At 40.2% G+C, this 18,573-nt stretch overlaps 1 protein-coding gene across 1 annotated transcript; it reads left to right on the forward strand.

Moving 5' to 3' along the window:
• Positions 1 to 513: 513 nt before the first annotated feature.
• LOC109431534 (uncharacterized) lies at positions 514 to 16,331 on the forward strand. Its single transcript, XM_019707762.3, has 7 exons — positions 514 to 1,064; positions 1,179 to 1,425; positions 13,460 to 13,606; positions 13,663 to 13,902; positions 13,971 to 14,697; positions 14,760 to 15,992; positions 16,058 to 16,331. The coding sequence occupies exons 1-7, from the start codon at positions 962 to 964 to the stop codon at positions 16,304 to 16,306; spliced, it is 2,946 nt and encodes a 981-aa protein (XP_019563307.3). The 5' UTR covers positions 514 to 961; the 3' UTR covers positions 16,307 to 16,331.
• The last annotated feature ends 2,242 nt before the right edge of the window (positions 16,332 to 18,573 follow it).

Raw genomic sequence — 18,573 nt, forward strand, 5'->3', positions numbered from 1 at the left:
TGGTGAAATCTCATAGATTTCTGCTACCTATTTATTCTGTTGAGCAGATGTACATTCAGATCCATTTTGTACTTTTCAAGGAGCTTTCTTATTTTACGAAAAATCAAATTTCTAGTTACATGTATTTTCAATAATTGTTTTTTTTTAATCTTTTATATGTAATTATTTTCAATATATGCTACAAATTGTATTTTGTTTTTTTTAAAGAAAGTTTATTGTAAAATTTTTTTATTAACAAAAAAAATGATAATGATTACATACAGGGAATTCGAGTGAAATGAAATAAAAACTACGTATGGAGCATGCGCATGATGCATTGGCAATCAGGGACATCTACCGTACGCTAGCTACAAACAATAAACTTATGCCTTTGTAAAAGCTCAGCTTATTATACAGCATGCTGTAAAACATACTGCCACGGGCGTCCAGTAGACTACCGGATCCAATCCAATCCAATCTTACTACAGTCTGCCACTCGCTTCACGCCTACTCTAATAGCTTGGTCGTTCCAAGGCAGTCGAGAAGTTGTGGTGGGCTTAAGGGCTCTTCCTCAGATTCTCCTAGCATTCGTTGTCGTCCTAGTCTTATATTCGTACTAGGGTTGCATACCCACTTGTGTTGATAAGATTCTCACAGCATCTTGTTTATCCGGTAGCGACTCCACACACACACATGTGCTGTGCATGCCCTTGCGTCCGTTAGGACACAACTGTGTCGTTGAAAATAACAAGCACCTGATATCTGTGATGTAGATTTTGTCCACGGCTTTGGCTGGTACTGATAGCACCCATTATCAGTACGAGGAACGCTCCATTTCGCGCATTACTGGTTATTGGAAATACGTTTGTCGAATTTTTGCCCATAATAACGATGGTCGTGGTGCGCAAAAGACGGATTTCGGTTGGCGGATGTAATTGGCGAGCTTTTTCGGGATAATCGTGCGACGGAGAACACGTGTGCCATGAGTGCGGGGTTCAGAAGTCCAGGTGAACTGTTGATGTTCAGTGAACGGAGCGTTAGCCCAGTGGAAGGGGAAGAAACATCGAAGTATTTTAAGCGATCAGGTCAGTGCGGAAGTGAAAAATATTTTCTCTTATCGTAAATGATGCAACCGTGAATCGAAAGTGCTTGAACGTGAGTGGCGTTTGTTAGATCTGTTTTCTACTTCCTACTTTCAGCAAGTGAAAAGCATTTCAGTGTGAGAAAGCTAGTGCAGCAGTTTGAAAGTCGCGCCAGTAATCGCTTCGAGCGAATCAGTGATAGATTTTCATCGAAGAGGAAAAAAGTCAAACACACCAAGAAGGATGCTGATTCAGATGGGTCATTTTCAGCCGACGTAGCAGCAACAGCAAAAGCGGAGAAACCTTTGTCGACGGCGTTGTGGTATCTATCCCGAGATAAGATAACGGAAGATAGCGATGAATGGTAATGGTCAAGAATGTATTTTGGTTCACGCAAAAATCCCCGCAAACTGCACTGATAACAAGTTTGGTGTTCCTTGTTCATTTTTCGTTTGTTGTAGGTATAATTTCTGTTTAGGTCAACCCAAACTATTCCTGGCTAACCAATCTTTAACTTTAAGTGTAGCTAAGTTAAATAAGTTAATGTAGAGTTTCCGCAAAAGCATTCCTGTAGAGGCGGTATATTGCGTATTGTGTGTATTTGATGTTCGGAAAGCCTACTGGATTATAGGTGAACCCGGCCCAAAATGCACTGATGGAGTACATTTTACAACTTATAAAATCAGACCTGAATGTATTTTGATCATTATTATAGGTGAATGCTGCCAAGATATGCTTGCATAAAACATTCTTCCAGAAGCCAGGCAGACAAACTTACGGAAAATCTTTTGATTTCTCAATGAAAATCACTAACTTCAGTATTTTTTTTTTGCTTGCAATCAAGGTTTTCATTAGAACAATTAGCCACAGAAGTCCAATGTCGCGACTGTTCGTGTGACTAACATCTAGTTTTCCATGCTCTTACAGCGTCAGTAGCGGTACTTGAAGTGTCAAATAATTTTGTTTACCAAAACCAAAGATCCTCTACAAGATGGAAACCTAAAAATAGTCAATTATTGCAATTAAAGATATTGAAATAATTGAATTTGAAAAGCGACTACAGCGCCATTGGAGTTCTAGTGTATTTCTATTAGGTTTGCTGGTGATTTCAAGCATAACTTTCCAATCCTACGGAACTCGCAAATATAAAAAAAATCCGGGTTATCAGCAGCATGTACGATTTATAAAGCAAATTAAAGAATTTACATCAATTTTTGATGATTTATTGCTTCACTTGTTTCCTAAGTAGGTATATTTTTCAAAACGACGTATCTATTTTTTGGGGTTTACAACTTTACTGATAGATACACCGTTTTGATATATGAGAAAACCAAACGACGTATCCAGCCAAAATCCAAAGTAACAGATACGTCAAACTGGCGCCATACAAAAACGATGTATGTGTATTTTTGCCAAAATTCATTAAGGAAATGGTATATAATGAGTTGGTTTTGTTTCTTACCTAGTGCATGCTAGATACGTGATGACGTAAAGCACGAAAAAACCTATGGAACGTATTTTTATAAAAAAACTAGGGGTGGTTTATGTATGAAACATAACCGCAAGATTGACGTGGGACAAAGGCTAGAACGAAATTCCGATTTCAAGTCATTGACAATTCTTCTAAATAGGGAAGTGGAACCATCTCGGCAAGGGTCCTATTTTAGGCACTTTTCTGCTATAACTCAGCCAATTCTGAACCAACTTTCAACTTTATTAAGGTCAATAACGGCGACGGCCACGTCCTTATGGTCATCGAGGAAGGGAGGGAATGTTAGTAAGACAAACGTTGTTAAAAAGACCGCGAATCGCTGCATCTCCACGTTTGTCTCAGGAAGAAATTTTTTGTTAGTAAGGTAAGGTACATTGTCAGTCTGGGAGTCACCTATGGTTGGTGATATGATTTGACAATGGATCAATAGACACTAACTTTCGCGCACAATCGACCACTTTCCTATAAGAAACATATCTAATAAAAGAAATCCTGTCGCGCGTCTCCACCCCATCAGGGAGCAGAAACTTTTAGCCCATTCCACGCAGGAATGAACTGAACGCAACAAATGACACACTAATAAACCCAAAGAACATCACAATACTGAACACTAAATACCCGCGCATCTATTTTTTGATTTTCACGTGAGACAATAGCGAACGCGATCGATTATGCTGTCATATTGTAGATTTACCGGCTACTTGTATTCTACCGGTCGCTTCAGTATGGCCTCCAAAGTAGCCGTTTTATAAAAAGAGTAACTTAAAAATTATTCCTCGTTGCCACTAGCTTCTCAGCGACCTTTAGTTTTTGACAATCAAGTTGATTTTTATATGAAAACGGCTACTTTGTAACGGCTACTTAAGTAACCGGTAGAATACAATTAGCCGGTAAATCCACAATACTCACCCCTTACAGGAGCGATGCATGAACAGCAAAGAACAACACAATACTCTTCTGTAAAAGATTTTTTATAGAATGGATAAAATTAGTAAAATATTGAATGGCGTTATAGATCAAAGCTTCCCAAACATCGTTTCGCGATGCAACCCCAACCGCTTGCAGACACGCTTCAATTGTTCCACGCAAAGTGAAGTGACGACAGACTAGGGAGTCGCAAAAGTAATGTTTGGAAAACGAAACGTTCGATCATTTTGGAGTACCTCGTGAAAAGTTCTGGATTTAGCAATACGTTGTATACTTCTGAGAAGAACAATTAGTGGCCGAACCGGCTTACTGTTGCTAGGCTTTCAGTCTGTTGCTTTTCATTAGCCGACTCATAACTCTTGAGGAATAATGTTTGGTAATCCTGAAAAGGACCGTTCACCAATGGCCCACTGCGACTTGGCCTGCTTCGCTTCAACTTAGTATTATTTAAGGACTTCCACAGTTATTAATTGAAGAGCTTTCTTTACCTGCCATTGCATGAATTTGTACATTGTGAGGCAAGCACAATGAAACACTATGCCCAGGGAGTAGAGAAAATTTTCCCGACTGGAACGGGAATCGTACCCGCCGTCTCCGGATTGGCGATCCATAGCCTTAACCACTAGGCCAAATGGAGACCCTACATTGATGGTGTGGAGTGGCCACAGATCCAACTCGCTCTGTTTGTTGTAATTAAAAAGATAAAATAATGATCAGTAGTAGACCCGACTTCCGCTGATGACGCGCCTCCGAATTTCACGGGTCACGTTGTTGTCAGCCGTCAGTAAGGATCCGAGGTAGACGAATTCCTCCACCGCCTCGAAAGTATATCCGTCTATCGTAACATTACTACCCAGACGGATCCGGTCGTGCTCGGTTCCGCCTACCAGCATGTACTTTTTTTTCTCTCTCTTTATTAAGGAGATTTTCAGCCCGGGGCTGGTTCATCCCCGAAGTCAGCATGTACTTTGTTTTTGACTTTGTTTTGATATTTGCTGCTTTGCGTTTCAGGTGGGTGTACAGCTCTGCCACCGTTCCAAATGTTCTGACAATAATGTCCATGTCGTCCGCAAAGCACACAAATTGACCGGATTATGTGAAAATCGTTCCCCGGCTGTTGAGCCCGGCTCGTCGCATCACACCTTCCAGAGCGATGTTGAAGAGTAGGCATGAGAGTCCATCACCTTGTCGCAATCCCCGGCGAGATTCGAATGAACTGGATAGTTCACCAACTTTTTTGGTACCATCTTGATGAGTTCAGCTGCTGTACCATCCTTACCAGCTGCTTTGTTGGTTTTGAGCTTGTGAATGGCATCCTTAACTTCCCTCAGCGTGGGAGTTGGTTCATTTCCGTCCTCCGCTGCACTAGCGTCGTCGTTTCTTCCGTTGCCGTGATCTCTCGTGCCTACGTTCGCCACCCCATTCAGGTGCTAATCGAAGTGCTGCTTCCACCTTTCGATCACCTCTCGTCCGTCCGTCAAGAGGCCCCTGTCTTTATCCCTGCATATTTCGGCTCGCGGCACGAAGCATTAAGCTTCTGATAGAATTTTCGTGTTTTTCGAACCATTCGTTCCGTCGATTTTGTTCCACGTACCCGATGGTGCTCTCAGCTGCGTCGTTGATGGCTGCTTTCACTATACTCCAGCTGTCCTCTAGAGGGGCCTCATCGAGCTTGTCCTTGTCTGGCAACGCGGCCTCGCAATTCTGCGCGTTTGTTGAGGCGAATTCCGGTTGTTTCAGTCGCTCTAGGTTGTATCGTGGCGGTCGCCGGTACCAGAAAAGGCGTAGCGATAAGGGAGGCTGTGTTGGAAAAAGGTGCTACGTATGGCCATATTTTTGGAGGTTGCGAAATAAATGAGTCGGCCGTTATCGTTCATCTGCTGGTGGGCGCTAAACTTATTGTCAGATTTCTTTTTTTTTTTTTTATTATTATTGTGTATAAAATTCGAATTACAAACTTCTACATATTACGTTCTTACGACTAACTCCTTAACCTATGTATCTCAGCTTCTAACGATTGTTAACATACATTCAAATTTGATCCGAATTCTGAGGCAAACATTTTTCTGTTGTTCCATCTTTCTTCTCTTATTTCTTTTTTAAAAACAAAAAGCGACGGTTCTGAAGCTCTCAAATTAAATGAAATCGCTTTCATGGACAGCCACAACGCAGCTTTCTGTTTTTGCGATGATTTGCAAATCATGAACGGAAGAAGATCTTCCAAATCAACAACATCCATATTAAAACGCGTTCTGACTATTGAAGTACACCATTCCCAAATGATCTTTGCTTTAGGACATTCTTTTAAACGATGAAAATTAGTATCCAACAAACCACACCTACGACAACTTTCTGAACTTCTGCGAATGTTATATGTAAAAAGCTTTTTACCATTAGCAATTAAATCATTAGCAAAAGAAAAAAACTATTGATCTGATATCAGTTGAAATAAAGTTCATATTAATGTTCTCCCAAATCTCTGGCCAATTTGTATCAATTTTTTGTTCAACTTTTGGTCTACAGTTATTCACACTTACAAAATAGTTGTACAAGAGCCTAGTACAATTGTAATCATATTGTTCCTTTAATCCTTTCCCTTCTATAATCCATTCCCTTGCGTTTTTTGTTAACCTTTGAGTAAGTGAGTTCCTACTTTCTAGTAAATATTTCTCTTCTAAGATCGTATCGCCACCGTCTGGATCGTAAAGAATGTTTCTTAAAAAAAGAGCTTTAATTTTTGCCTCTGGATCTACTAGCTTCAAACCACCTTTAGAATATTCTAAGTATGTTTGGTTCCTTTCGACCCTGAAAATAAAACTGTGCCACAAAAATTTACCGCAAATAGATTTAAGCTGTGCAATGTGCTTATTCAAGGGTGGAAAAATTTGAGCCAAGTACCAGACTTTTGATAATATAAATGTATTCAAAATCCAACACTTTTGATACAAATTCAGCTTCCTCACGTAATGTTTATTCAAGCAAAATTTTATATTATTCACTACTGTATCATAATTTGAATTAACAGTTAAGTACCAGCTTCTATAAAAAGTTATTCCTAGAATTTTCAAACAGTCCACTTCTTTTATCTTTTGAGGACCCACTTTTACTTGATTGAATCTCATGTACGTTGATTTTGTCAGGTTGATACGTATTTTAGCACAAATACCATAATCTTCAAAAATACTCATGACACGATCAAACTCGTCATCATTTCGAATGAGGATGTTGAAATCGTCGGCGAAAACAATTACCTTCAAAAATTTATCATAAACTAAAAACCCTGTTATGTTTTCCGAAATTCTTCTTATTAACGGTTCAATGTATAAGGTAAACAGAATCATACTTAGGGGACATCCCTGTCTGACAGAGCTATTTATTTTAATTTCATCGGTAAGGAATCCATTAACTTGTACTCTGGAAGTTGCAATACTATACACATTTTTCAAACACTCAATGAGAGTTTGAGGAAAGCCAAATTTATCAAGTACTCTCCACAAGTACTGATGATCAACTCTATCGAAAGCCTTGTTCAAGTCTATGCTTACCAGGTATCCTTTGAATCGTTTATTTTCACAAGATTTGGTTAATACACGTCGAAGGTCTCTCAAGTTATTCATACATGACTTATTCTTTACGCAGGCTGACTGTCCTACTGATAACATTTTTTCCATAATTGGCGATAACCGTTCAGCAATAATTTTCATAAACAGTTTGTAATCACAGTTCATCAAAGATATGGGTCTGTAGTCATCCAACGATCTACTACTAGTTCCTTTCTTAAGAATGAGTGTTATAATCCCATCTGCAAAACCTTTTGGTGGACAAAAGGTACCAGACAAATAATGATTAAAAATTTGCAGTAAATCGTGCTTAATAACATCAAAATTTTTCCTATAAAATTCATACGTCAATCCATCGGGTCCTGGCGATTTCTTTTTAGCACAAAGTTTCAGCACATTTTCTAGTTCAATCAATGTTATTGGCCTTGTCAAATTTTCCCTGTCGTTGTCATCCAGTGAATCCGTGATATTGTTTAGTGGATCATTAAAACCATTTGGGAGATCTGTGACGTCCTCTGACCTGAATCGCGTGGTGTAATAATTAATCACTTCTTTCTTCAACTCTCTAACATCAACAACAATAGAATTATCTTTGATCAACTTGAATCCGCCATTACTTTCCAAACGCTTGATCTGTGCTGCTATTTGATAAACATTCATAGTTTCTCCCTGAACTAACGTAAGGTCGTTCATTGTATTTCCGAAATGCTTCAATCGATTCGTTTCTATTTCAAGCAATCTTGATTTGATCATCCCCACATTCAATAGAGTATTTTCCCCTTTGCTCTGTTTGTCCATCCATTCATTTAACTTGCCCTGGAAATAGCTTTTTTCTGCAAATATTCTACTGTTCAATTCCCAACTTTTCGTTCTATAAAACTGTTTACATTTGCTTTTGAGTATATCATTCCACCATATGCATTTATTTGATGAATATTGTGTTCTATTTTTCCAAATTTCGTAATTGTTTTCAAAATCGCGCGCTGTGTTGTCATCCATAAGAATAGTGCTGTTAATTTTCCAGTACCCTCTACCTTTCGAAATAATTGCGGATTGGTCGACTCTCATTGAAAACGCCACAGGGCTAGTACTGAAATTCGAAATGTTATTCATGATACACGAGGAAACATAAAATCTATCAAGTCTAGAAGCAGAAGACCCACGATGAAAAGTAAAGTTACGCTTGTTAAGAACCGAGGCTACATCTTTCCAGTTGAATGACTGCACCAAATTGTTAAGTCCCGGGCTATAATTTTTGTTCTCCCCTACGCAATCACTCCCATCCACGATACAATTAAAGTCTCCACCTATAACGCTAGCAGATATGTCCGCCTTGCCGAGATGTGGGGCAAGATCATTTGCGAACAATTGTTCACGTTCCCGTCTACGGTTTGATCCGGAAAAAGCATAAATATTCACAAAATTTATCCCGTTTATTACTACGGAGGATATTCGTCCGTCCAAGCTTAGCAACGGCTGTCCAACGTCAAACGTATTTCTTATCAAAATGGCAGTTCCAGAACCATGCTCACTAACATTAACATACGGAATATAAGATGAAACAAAAGAAAAATTTGTGTAGCATACTTCCTGTAGGAATACTACATCGAGGTCATTATTGAAAATAAAATCGCGTAACAAGTATCTGTTAACAATCGTTGTGCTGCTGTTCAGGTTAATACTACCAATATTCATAACAAAATTCATTTCTGAGGTTTCTTTTGATTATCTATCTCTACTCAAACATTTCAAACTGGCTGCTGCTTTCGTTGACCTGTGAGGCGGTCGGTGTATCAGGAATCTCACCTACCTTGCATCGTTTTTGTTGTTTTGACTTATTCCTCGTCGTTACCCCCTTTGCGCCGCGACCTTGTGTCGCGCTGTTGTCCATTTGATGGTCTGACTCCGTTGTTGAGTGCTCGGACTCGGACTCTCTACTCTCTTTCCCCTTCGCTGCCTGCTTCCTCCCACGTTTTGTTTTCACCTTCCATTGCTCGCTTGCGTCAGTGTTGGAAACGCTTGGTGTTTCGCTCTCTGACCGTCGCATACTATCGTCGTGTCGCTCCCCCTTCCTTGAGGGTGTGCTGGAGACGCATGGTGCTCCGCTCGTGACTGGGTTTGTGTTTCCGCCGTTGTCCACGCTGTTTCTCTTCGCGCTCTCCATTGCTTGACACTGGGAGAGCGTCATCGAACCGCTGCTAGGTTTGGGCTGGTCTACTTCTTTCGCTGTTATTTGTGTTTCTGCTAATGGTAACGCCTGGCTGCTTGTACTAGTTACTGGCAGAGACGTAGTGGTACGCTATTTTCTCCAGACCCCGTTGCTGTTCTGCCAGAACTATCGGTTGCGTGTGTTGGCTCCCGTTTCCTCACCCATCGTCCTCCTGCTAGTACGTCGCTGTGCTTGAAGGTCCAGATGCCTTCAGACGATCGTTCACCGTTTTCCGTTGTGGACAGTCTGCTTTCAAATGATCGGTACTACCACACTGATAGCACTTGTTGACCAACCCGTCGTAGAAAATCCGCGCTCGCAAATTTCTGATGAGCACCGTGCCAGGTATTTCAACGTCATCCTTCAGCTCCATATACACTCCTCTCACCGACGTCCAGATTGGAAACCCCGTCTCCTCCGCGTATTTCTCCCTTACCATTCGGACAACTTTCCCATACTTCGCCATGACCTTCTGAATCTCGTGATCTTCCACCTCGGGTGTTAGGTTGAATAACCGAACGTATCGCATGATGGCGTTTGCCATAGACAGTTTAACATTGGCACTCTGATACTTATTGTAATGAAACTCCATGACATTTGGGAGCCTCATCAGTGTTCGTTGTGCATCTTCCTCCTTCTTGAATTTTATGATCACCGACATCTCGTTCTTCTCCTTGTACATCGAAAGCAAAGTATCACATTTCAACGCCATTTTATCCTTCATGAAACAAAAAATGTCCGCGTCTGTCGGTTCTGGGTCTCCTCGTTCGAAACGCAGTCTCACTGAGTTTTTTCTGAGCTCCACATCCGCCATTTTTTCGTTCGTATTCCTTTGTTCACTTTATTCCAACAACACTTAATTGTTGTCCTTGAAAAAACACTGTATATATAGTTGAGCGCTCACTTTGTACGTCTGATCGCTACGAAGTTTGAACACGAACTGAACGTAAACACCGCGCGGTCGTTGAAATGTTTCAAAAAGCGGCTTTGCACAAAAGTTCACGCGGTATATCGTTTTTGAAAGGAACAGCCGCACCATAGGAAACGCCGCAATGTTATTTCCCATAAGCATGAAGTAAACAGGGGGTGAAAACCGCGGTTGTACCTTTCGGAAACGATAGGCCGCGTGCACTTTTGTGCAAATCCCTCAATACCAATCGTCGGTCTGAATTCCTCTTCCTGGCCTACCTGAGCGTTTAAATCTCCTATGATGATCTTGACGTCGTGGCTTGGGCAGTGATCGTACTCGCGTTCGAGCTGCGCGTAGAATGCGTGCTTGTGATCATCAGTGTTTCCGGAGTGTGGGCTGTGCACGTTTATTATGCTGAAGATAAAGAATCGGCCCTTGATCCTCAACCTATGATAACCTCTAAACGTTCGCACCATGGATCCTGTCGAACAAACCTCCTGCAGCGCTACGATGCTGAACCCGCGGTCCTTCAGTAGATCAGTGCTCCCAATGAAGTTGAGCGATCGACAGTTCCACGTACCGAGTTTCCAATCGTAATTCCTTTTTATACGTTTCGAGAAATTTCTGGGAATACCATTTGGGGTTTCGTTGATTCCAGAATGTCTTAGGGGCTTAGGGGCACTTACCCCCTCCTCCTTCAAATCTGGGCCTCCTTCGAAAGGTTTTTGAAGCTTCCCTGAGTTTCGGAAGGAATGTTTTCAACCTTGTTCTATCGACCGGTGGCTGTTGCGGAATTCGCACTCTACTCATGAGGGTATGCCCATATCATGACAAAACAATACTTAGACATTCGTGTGCCTAATCTTTATGCCTATCTTGGCGTGGTGGTTTGAATCCATCAACCAACCCGTTTCCATTTCGGCGACGTTCGGCAAAGGGTTTACGCATCCGATGTATTTATTGTTCATAAATGGTCTTCAAGCCTAATTTTCACCTTCTAAATAAAAAACTATTTCACACTTGTTCGCACCCTAGCGAATACTGTCAAATCTTTCATTGCCTCGCTTGTTTTAAATATCTATTGATTCCTTTGCTCTTTGAGTAGACAATGAGCCATTTTACGAGGTGACAACAATGTTGATGATGATATTGGTTTTCACGGATTATTGAACGCTACCTCCTGTCAAAATTCATTCGTAAAATCGGCTCGTAAAATGGACTATAACCGCTAAAGCCATAAAAGTTTCTAATATTTATAATAACTTTCCACCGTCAAAATAATTTATAAGGGCCTTTCCAAGCCCGTGCAAAAGGGGGGAGGGGGATTGGGTGTTATCCCCCTCTTCCCATTACCGACGCTCCATACACTCTTAGAAAAAATCATGTAAATTTAAGTTCACTTGGATGCACATAAAAGGAGCAGCCCGTTTGACACAAATTTACGTCTTTTATCACAAATAAAATCGAGCTAGCAATCGCTAGAGCCGAAGCGAGAGATAAACCATATGTAAGTAAAATAATGACCTGGATTCGAACTTTAGTCCAATGATTGAGAGGCACATGCTATACCTCTCGGCTGTACGACCGAGTTGTGAGACGAACGATAAATGTAAAACTGTTTCTACCTATCTGGTCAGATAGGATTGTTGACATCTTGTGCAACCAACTCGAACTTACATGATGGATGTAAAATTGAGTCAAATTTGCCATTCAGTCATGAAATGTTTACGTACGTTGATGGTTTACGTCACGAGTAAATTCCTAATTTTTTAAGAGTACTCTAGGCGCCCTTCCGCCTTTTGCAGAAATTGGGAAAACCCCTCCCTTTGCGCCACTTCTGTGCACGGGCCTGGGCCTTTCCGTTAACTACGTAGACTCTGAGGGGGGAAAGGGGATTCAGGGAAAAGTCTACGTTCTATACAAATTTTCAAATGTTTGTATGAACAAAAGTCAACGGAGGGGGAGGGGGGTCTGAGATGGCCAAAAATGAGTCTACGTAGTTTATTTAGCGCCTTACGTGGATTTGGGCTGTTTTTAAACATTGACCATAAATTAACTCAGATCTGCAGAACAGCATTGTTCCTTCTTCTTCTTTATGGCTCTACGTCCCCACTGGGACTTGGCCTGCCCCGCTTCAACTTATTTATTTATTTATTTATTTATTTATAAACCAATTCTTGGTGAGCCGTCCACAAAAAAATAACCATATCTCTAAAATTAGAGCAGATATAACAAAAAAATGTTTAACAAATTTTCTCATTGACACTTTGCACAACTTTGCTGAAAATATAAGCACGCTATCTGTACTTATGAAAAAAAATCGGAATTCACTGCCACTTCTAGGCGGATCAATCACTTTCACTTTCAAAAGAAGTGGTCTACCATAAAATGACTTGTTCAAATAATTATGGGCATTTTGGTAGGAATTGTTGGATGAATTCTTCTGAAAAAAATTAGAAAATTCCTCTGAAAAAAATCGCGGAGAAATTTCTGTAGAAAATCGTACAGCAACCCTTGGAATAATTTCTAAAAGATTTCTTGCAGAATAACACAAAGGAATACAAAAAGGAATGTGTGGACGATTCGTTGAAGGAATTGTTGAAGAATACCTTGGAACATTTCTGGTAGGAATCATCGGAGGCCTACCTGCAGGACTATTTGGAAAATGTCCGAATCAAACACTTGGAGGACTTTCCGAAAAAACCATGTAGGACTAGTTCAGCAAATTGCTGAAATAATTCCTGGAAAAATTACTGAAGGAATCTCTAAAGAAACTCTAAACGTAATTCCAGGATGAACTCCAGGGGAAATCACTTGTGGTACTTTCATCAGTAAGAATTCTAGTACGAATCATAGAAGAAACTTTTCAGGACGTCAGGGTTATAAGATCAAACATGTCAAAATGATTTAGTATGCATTTTAAACTTAGTGATCGTATTGCGTACCAAATTTCACACCATTCGAAAAATTCTAGACTTCTGAACAATTTTTCTGAAGAATAAATTTTGTTTAATTCTAAAAGCTAGGCTTCACATATACTACAGTGAGTGAAAAATGGACAAATTTGAGTGGAATTTACGAAAAAGTTACTCCTCCTCTCGGTGAGACTCGAACTCACGGCTCCTACTCTCTCGACAGGGGTCCAGTCAAGTACAAGACACTGAAGACGACCTTACAGTTGAGGTCGAAATACGTATCTGTCAAAGGATGCAAATTCTTAGTGGAATTCAAAGGAACCGTACTTAACCCGATTTTCTTTTTATTTAACCAAAATATAGTAAAGTTTATCTATTCACACAGTGAACATATCGATGACAAAGAAAACATTGACGTTGACTTTAAAGAAGAAGTACTCCCGGATGTGGGCGAAATCTGCGATTGTTGGAATGAGTTCATATACCTGCAGCTGTCAAAGGAAAAGGCCGAATATCTTAACTCATACGATTCGTAAGATGATTTTCTCTCTTCTGGTATATTATAATAATCGAAGCATATCTTTACAGAGACTATGAGGAAGATTGGAATGAAACTCCCGCCGAAGCAAGCAACACAATAATCTCATTAAACTGGCCTGGGGATGCAATTCATTACATCGTGCACGGATATTATCAGCCAACCGATAACAAAGACCAACAGCTGGAGCAAGATGTCGAATCGGACGATGGATTTAGCGAATCAGAAGAATCGGTATTTTATGATGCGGAAATTTCGTTAGAACCCGTTCAGGTTGACGGAAATGTCACGTAAGTATTACAACAGTGATAGATCGTCGTTATGGTTTTACCGAATCATTCGTCTCGATTGTCAACAGGAAACTTTCTTACCTTATCGAAGAGCTGATTGAAACAGAACGGAACTACATCAACACGTTGGAGAGAGGAATTACGACGTACATTCGTAACGTGTTCGACACATTTCCCATTCCTGTGCAGTTGGTGAATATGAAATATCATCTGTTTGGAAACATTGAATACATCCATCAGTTTCATCAAACGGTTTTCTTACCCAAGCTCATCGATTGCGGGAAAGCCGTACAAAAACTGGCGGAAGTGTTTTGCAAATACATTGAAAACGATTCTTTCTACGGTTATGTTTTGTACTCTCTTTACAATGCTAAGTCGCAACGGTTATGCGAACAGTTCGCACAATACTTCGAAGGTCGCCAGAATTGTAGTGGAGATAAGCTTGGCGTCAAAAGCTTTATTCTTCAGCCAATTCAACGATTGCCAAGGTATAAAATACTACTCGACAGTATCGCAAAAGCATTACGCTCCAGTGAATCCGTCTCCGGAGACGAACTTAGCGTTCAGCTTAATTCGGTTCTCCAGGCAAAGCAAATGATGGAAAGCTTCATCACTACCATGAACGAATCTATGGAAATAGTGGAGATTGTTGAATGTAAGGAAGCAGATGACAATGAAGTCGAGCTTGGTTTCGGCGTCCCAAAGCCAGCAACAGTTCTTCGTGAGCAAAACAGCGAGAACCAGTTCATCTTTCTATTCCCTAGAGAGTCAGAAAACATGGAAAGGATTAAACCTGTATGTTTGAAGAACTACTTTGGGAGATTATAGTGTATTAATAGCGGATTATTTTTTTACAGATTAACTTATTGCATCAGGGAAAATTTAAGAAAGCTTTTCCAGTATTCTTCAACGATCTTCGACTCGGCCGTCAATATAAGGGAAAACTATTCATTTTCGAGCGATGTATCTTCTACACGGAAGAGCTGAAGACAAAACAGCTCAGCTACCGGGGCCATTTCAGTCATCTTGAGGTGTCGTATGATTTTAGTAATCTGCAGATACTTCGAATAGTTTCAGAAAAAGATGAACGCCATTGCATCGAAGTGAAGATTAATATTCAAAATCCTGAAGCCAACCTCGTTGTTATTGTTGAACTGCTGCGCTCCATCATAGCCAGGCGCAAGAAGAAGGATAGTTTCATCATGGAAAGCAAGGAGCTGACTATAATTAGAAATTCGGTAAAGAACCGTTTTAACAGCTATCGGAGTAGTTTATCGAGCACTTCTAGTAGTTTTAGTTATTTTAGTTCAGTAGGACAGGACCAAATTGACGATGTCACAAGTATGGATTGCATTACTCAACAAAATAACATGCCAAACGAAAGTTCGTTCGACCAACTGGTGAACTATAACCAGTACTATGAAAAATCCTTGAAAGATAACACACAATTCTACATTTACTCTCTTCCCAATGATGTTCGACAACGATTGCTCGATTTGAGTGATGTGTTAGAAGAGATGCTCAAAATACAACAGGGCATTAATTTCCGACTTTTTGAAGACAATCTGGAGCAAACTTCGGAGCTAAGCTTCACCCACCTCTGTGATACATTCCATGACAGCCTTAAACAGTCCGAGTTTGAAGTTTTTCTTCGCTATGTGCAACACATGAAACCTGCAGAGGCTGTGCTGATGAGCTTTGAACACTTTTTTACTGGGCTGCCCAAATCAGAAAACGTGATATGCCTGTCAATAGATGCATTTCTACATCTTCCTGTTGAATTTGTAAATAGGTGCTGCGCCTTTTTCGAGGCCATTTATAGTGACATACACAGTGACACTGAGGAGATTACGCTCAGAAACCCCATACTCGACTATAAAATCTCTTACGTGCGTGGTCAGCTTTCATTACTACGACAACGAGTCAACGAAAATTACTACATTCGGCAGCTCATTATGGATGTAGACTTCTTGCAGGAAATTGAGCTCGTGCAATATTCCGAAATCATAAAACTGGAAGGATCCTACGCAAATTACCGATTATTTCTAATGAAAACTGGATTGCTGTGTATGAAAATTAATCAGGAAAAGGTAAATTTAATTCAAACAACCACATTTAAAAAGCGATCAGACCATATTCTCTTATTCCCCAACAGCATGACCAACCGGAAACATACAGTAGCGTTACTTTGTACTACCCGTATACGAAAACAACAGCCCGAAACAGTCATCGGAGTGGAAAACGGTGGTCCGCCTATTTGGATGGACGGAAGACGACGTTGATTTTCCAGGACAAGCAGAAGCGATATGTTTTCAACGAGCGATATAGCACACTGGCAGAGCAAATGCGCCAAAGGGAGGGTGTACGGAAAAAATCGTTTTTCAGTGCGTTCGAAAACAAATAAACCACACTGTAAAACATAGTAAAAATTTCAGGAGTCAAAGTCTTTTCAATATCCGATTGTTTTTGTCGTCTGAAGAAAGTAGAACAGATTTTTTAGAAAGAAAACAAATCTGCGCAATTTGAAAATAGACTTGAGATGACTTTTAAGCTGCATGGGCCTCCGATATGTGTATATGCAAATCGCCATTGCAGTTTTGAGGAATCAAACTCACTGGTTCAGATTTGTTTCTAGTTTCGTTAACTATATGAGTATAAACAATTCCTCCATGATTTTTTTTTCATAACATTCTGCAGTGATTCCATCATGAATTCCTCAATTGAATTTCTTCAAAAAATCATCTGGGGATTCAACCACACATTTATTCAGGGATTTGTCCTGGGGTAGCTTTAGAGGTTGATCCAGTGATTGTTCAAATGCTGTTTTCGAGATTTCCTTCAGAAATTTCTCCAGAGATCCATTAGGCTGCAGGGATTTCAGAGATTTCTTCGGGCATTTCTCCATATGTTCCTTCCAGAATTCCGCTAGATATTGCTACAATAAGTCCTTCTGGAATTATTCGAAGTATTTCTGCAGGAATGTCTTCCAGAATTTTTTTTCAGACAATTTTACTAGAGATTATTCAAAAATAATCCAAGAATTTCTTAATTTTTTTTACGAAATCCTTTAGAGTCCATCCACTGTAGACATGGAATTCTTCAGATTTGTTTATCTAGGGATTCCTACAGAAATGTATCCAGGAATTTGCTAATAAATCTCTCCTGAGATTCTCTATAGAATTCCTCTTGGGATCGCTACCGAGATTCATCATGAGGTTTCTTCACAAATTCCTCCAAGAATTCCTCCAGGGATTCACCCGGAAATTCCTTCGGTGATTCTTTCAGGAACAACTTCCAGGATTATTTTAAAAATGACTCACAGAATTCTTCTTGGGATTCCTTCAGGAATTCTAGGAGGAATCCCTGAAGGAATCCCAAGAAGAGTTCTTGGAGTCATTTTTAAAATAATCCTGGAAGTTGTTCCTGAAAGAATCACAGAAGGAATTTCCGGGTGAATCCCTGGAGGAATTCTTTTAGGAATTTGTGAAGAAACTGTTTAGAGATTCCCTCAAGAATTCATCTTGGGATTCCTGCCGAGATTCCTCCTGGTTTTTTTCAGGAACTCTTTCGGGGATTCCTTCAGGAACTGCTACAGGGATTCCTCAAAAAGTTCCTCTACGTACTCTTTTAAGGATTCCTTCAGGATTTCCTCAGGAATTTCAACGGTTTCTTCACAGTTTCGATTTCTTCAGTACTTCCTCGTGGGATTTCTTCAGAAACTCTTCATGGGATTGCATCAAAAATTGATCATTGGATTTCTTCACGAATTCTTTCTGGGATTCCTCCAAGAATTCTGCGAGGGTTTATTCCAAAAAATTCTCCGGGAATTCTTTCAGGATTCTTCTGGGAATTCCTGCGTGGATTCATCTTAAAACTCATACAGGGATTCATCCAGAAATTCCTCTAGCAATTCCTCTAGTGATAGCTCAAGGAATTCCTCTAGAGATTCCTCCAGGTATTCCTCCAGGTATTCCTCCAGGTATTCCTCCAGGAATACCTGCAGGAATTCCTTTAGGAATTCATTCAGGGATTGCTCCTCAAAGTGCTCCATTGGTTCTTCAAGGAAGAGATTCTTCCAAGGATTCCTCATGGAATTTATACAGGGATTCCTCCAGGAATTCCTCTTGAGATATCTCAAGGAAATTCTCTTAAGATTTCGCCAGGAATTCCTACAGGCATTCCTCCAAGAGTTCCCCCAGGGATTTTTATAGGGATTCATCTAGGATTTCATTCAGGAACAGATATTTCTTCAGGAATTACTCCAGAAATTTATCAAGGAACTGATCCAGGAATTCTTTCAGAAATTCCCAAAGAAATTCCTCCAGAAATTTCATCAGGGAGTCCTCCAGGAATTTGCCCTGAAAATCCTACAGGGATTCCTTCAGGGTTTCCTTCAGGTATTTCTTTACGAAAATTCTTCAAAGGATTAATCCAAGAATTCCTCCAAAGATTTCTCAAGAAATTCAACTAGACATTGCTCCAGGAGTTCTACCAGAGGTCGCTCCTAGAGTACCTCTAGAGATTCCACCAGGAGTTCATCTAGGAATTTATCCAGGGATTGCTCTAGGCATTTGCCCAGAAATTTCTCCATGGATTAATCCTTCTCCAAATTATTCCTTTGGCGAGTTCTCCAGGAATTCTTCCAGGCCCTGAAGATTTTTTTACGCGGTT

This window comes from Aedes albopictus, chromosome 3 (assembly GCF_035046485.1).
Source record: "Aedes albopictus strain Foshan chromosome 3, AalbF5, whole genome shotgun sequence".
NCBI lineage: Eukaryota > Metazoa > Arthropoda > Insecta > Diptera > Culicidae > Aedes > Aedes albopictus.

Coding starts and splice junctions, on each gene's coding strand:
- LOC109431534 (XM_019707762.3), top strand. CDS start 962: ATGAGTGCGGGGTTCAGAAGTCCAGGTGAACTGTTGATGTTCAGTGAA. Junction 13,607..13,662: donor TATCTTAACTCATACGATTC/GTAAGATGATTT, acceptor ATATCTTTACAG/AGACTATGAGGAAGATTGGA. Junction 14,698..14,759: donor ACATGGAAAGGATTAAACCT/GTATGTTTGAAG, acceptor ATTTTTTTACAG/ATTAACTTATTGCATCAGGG.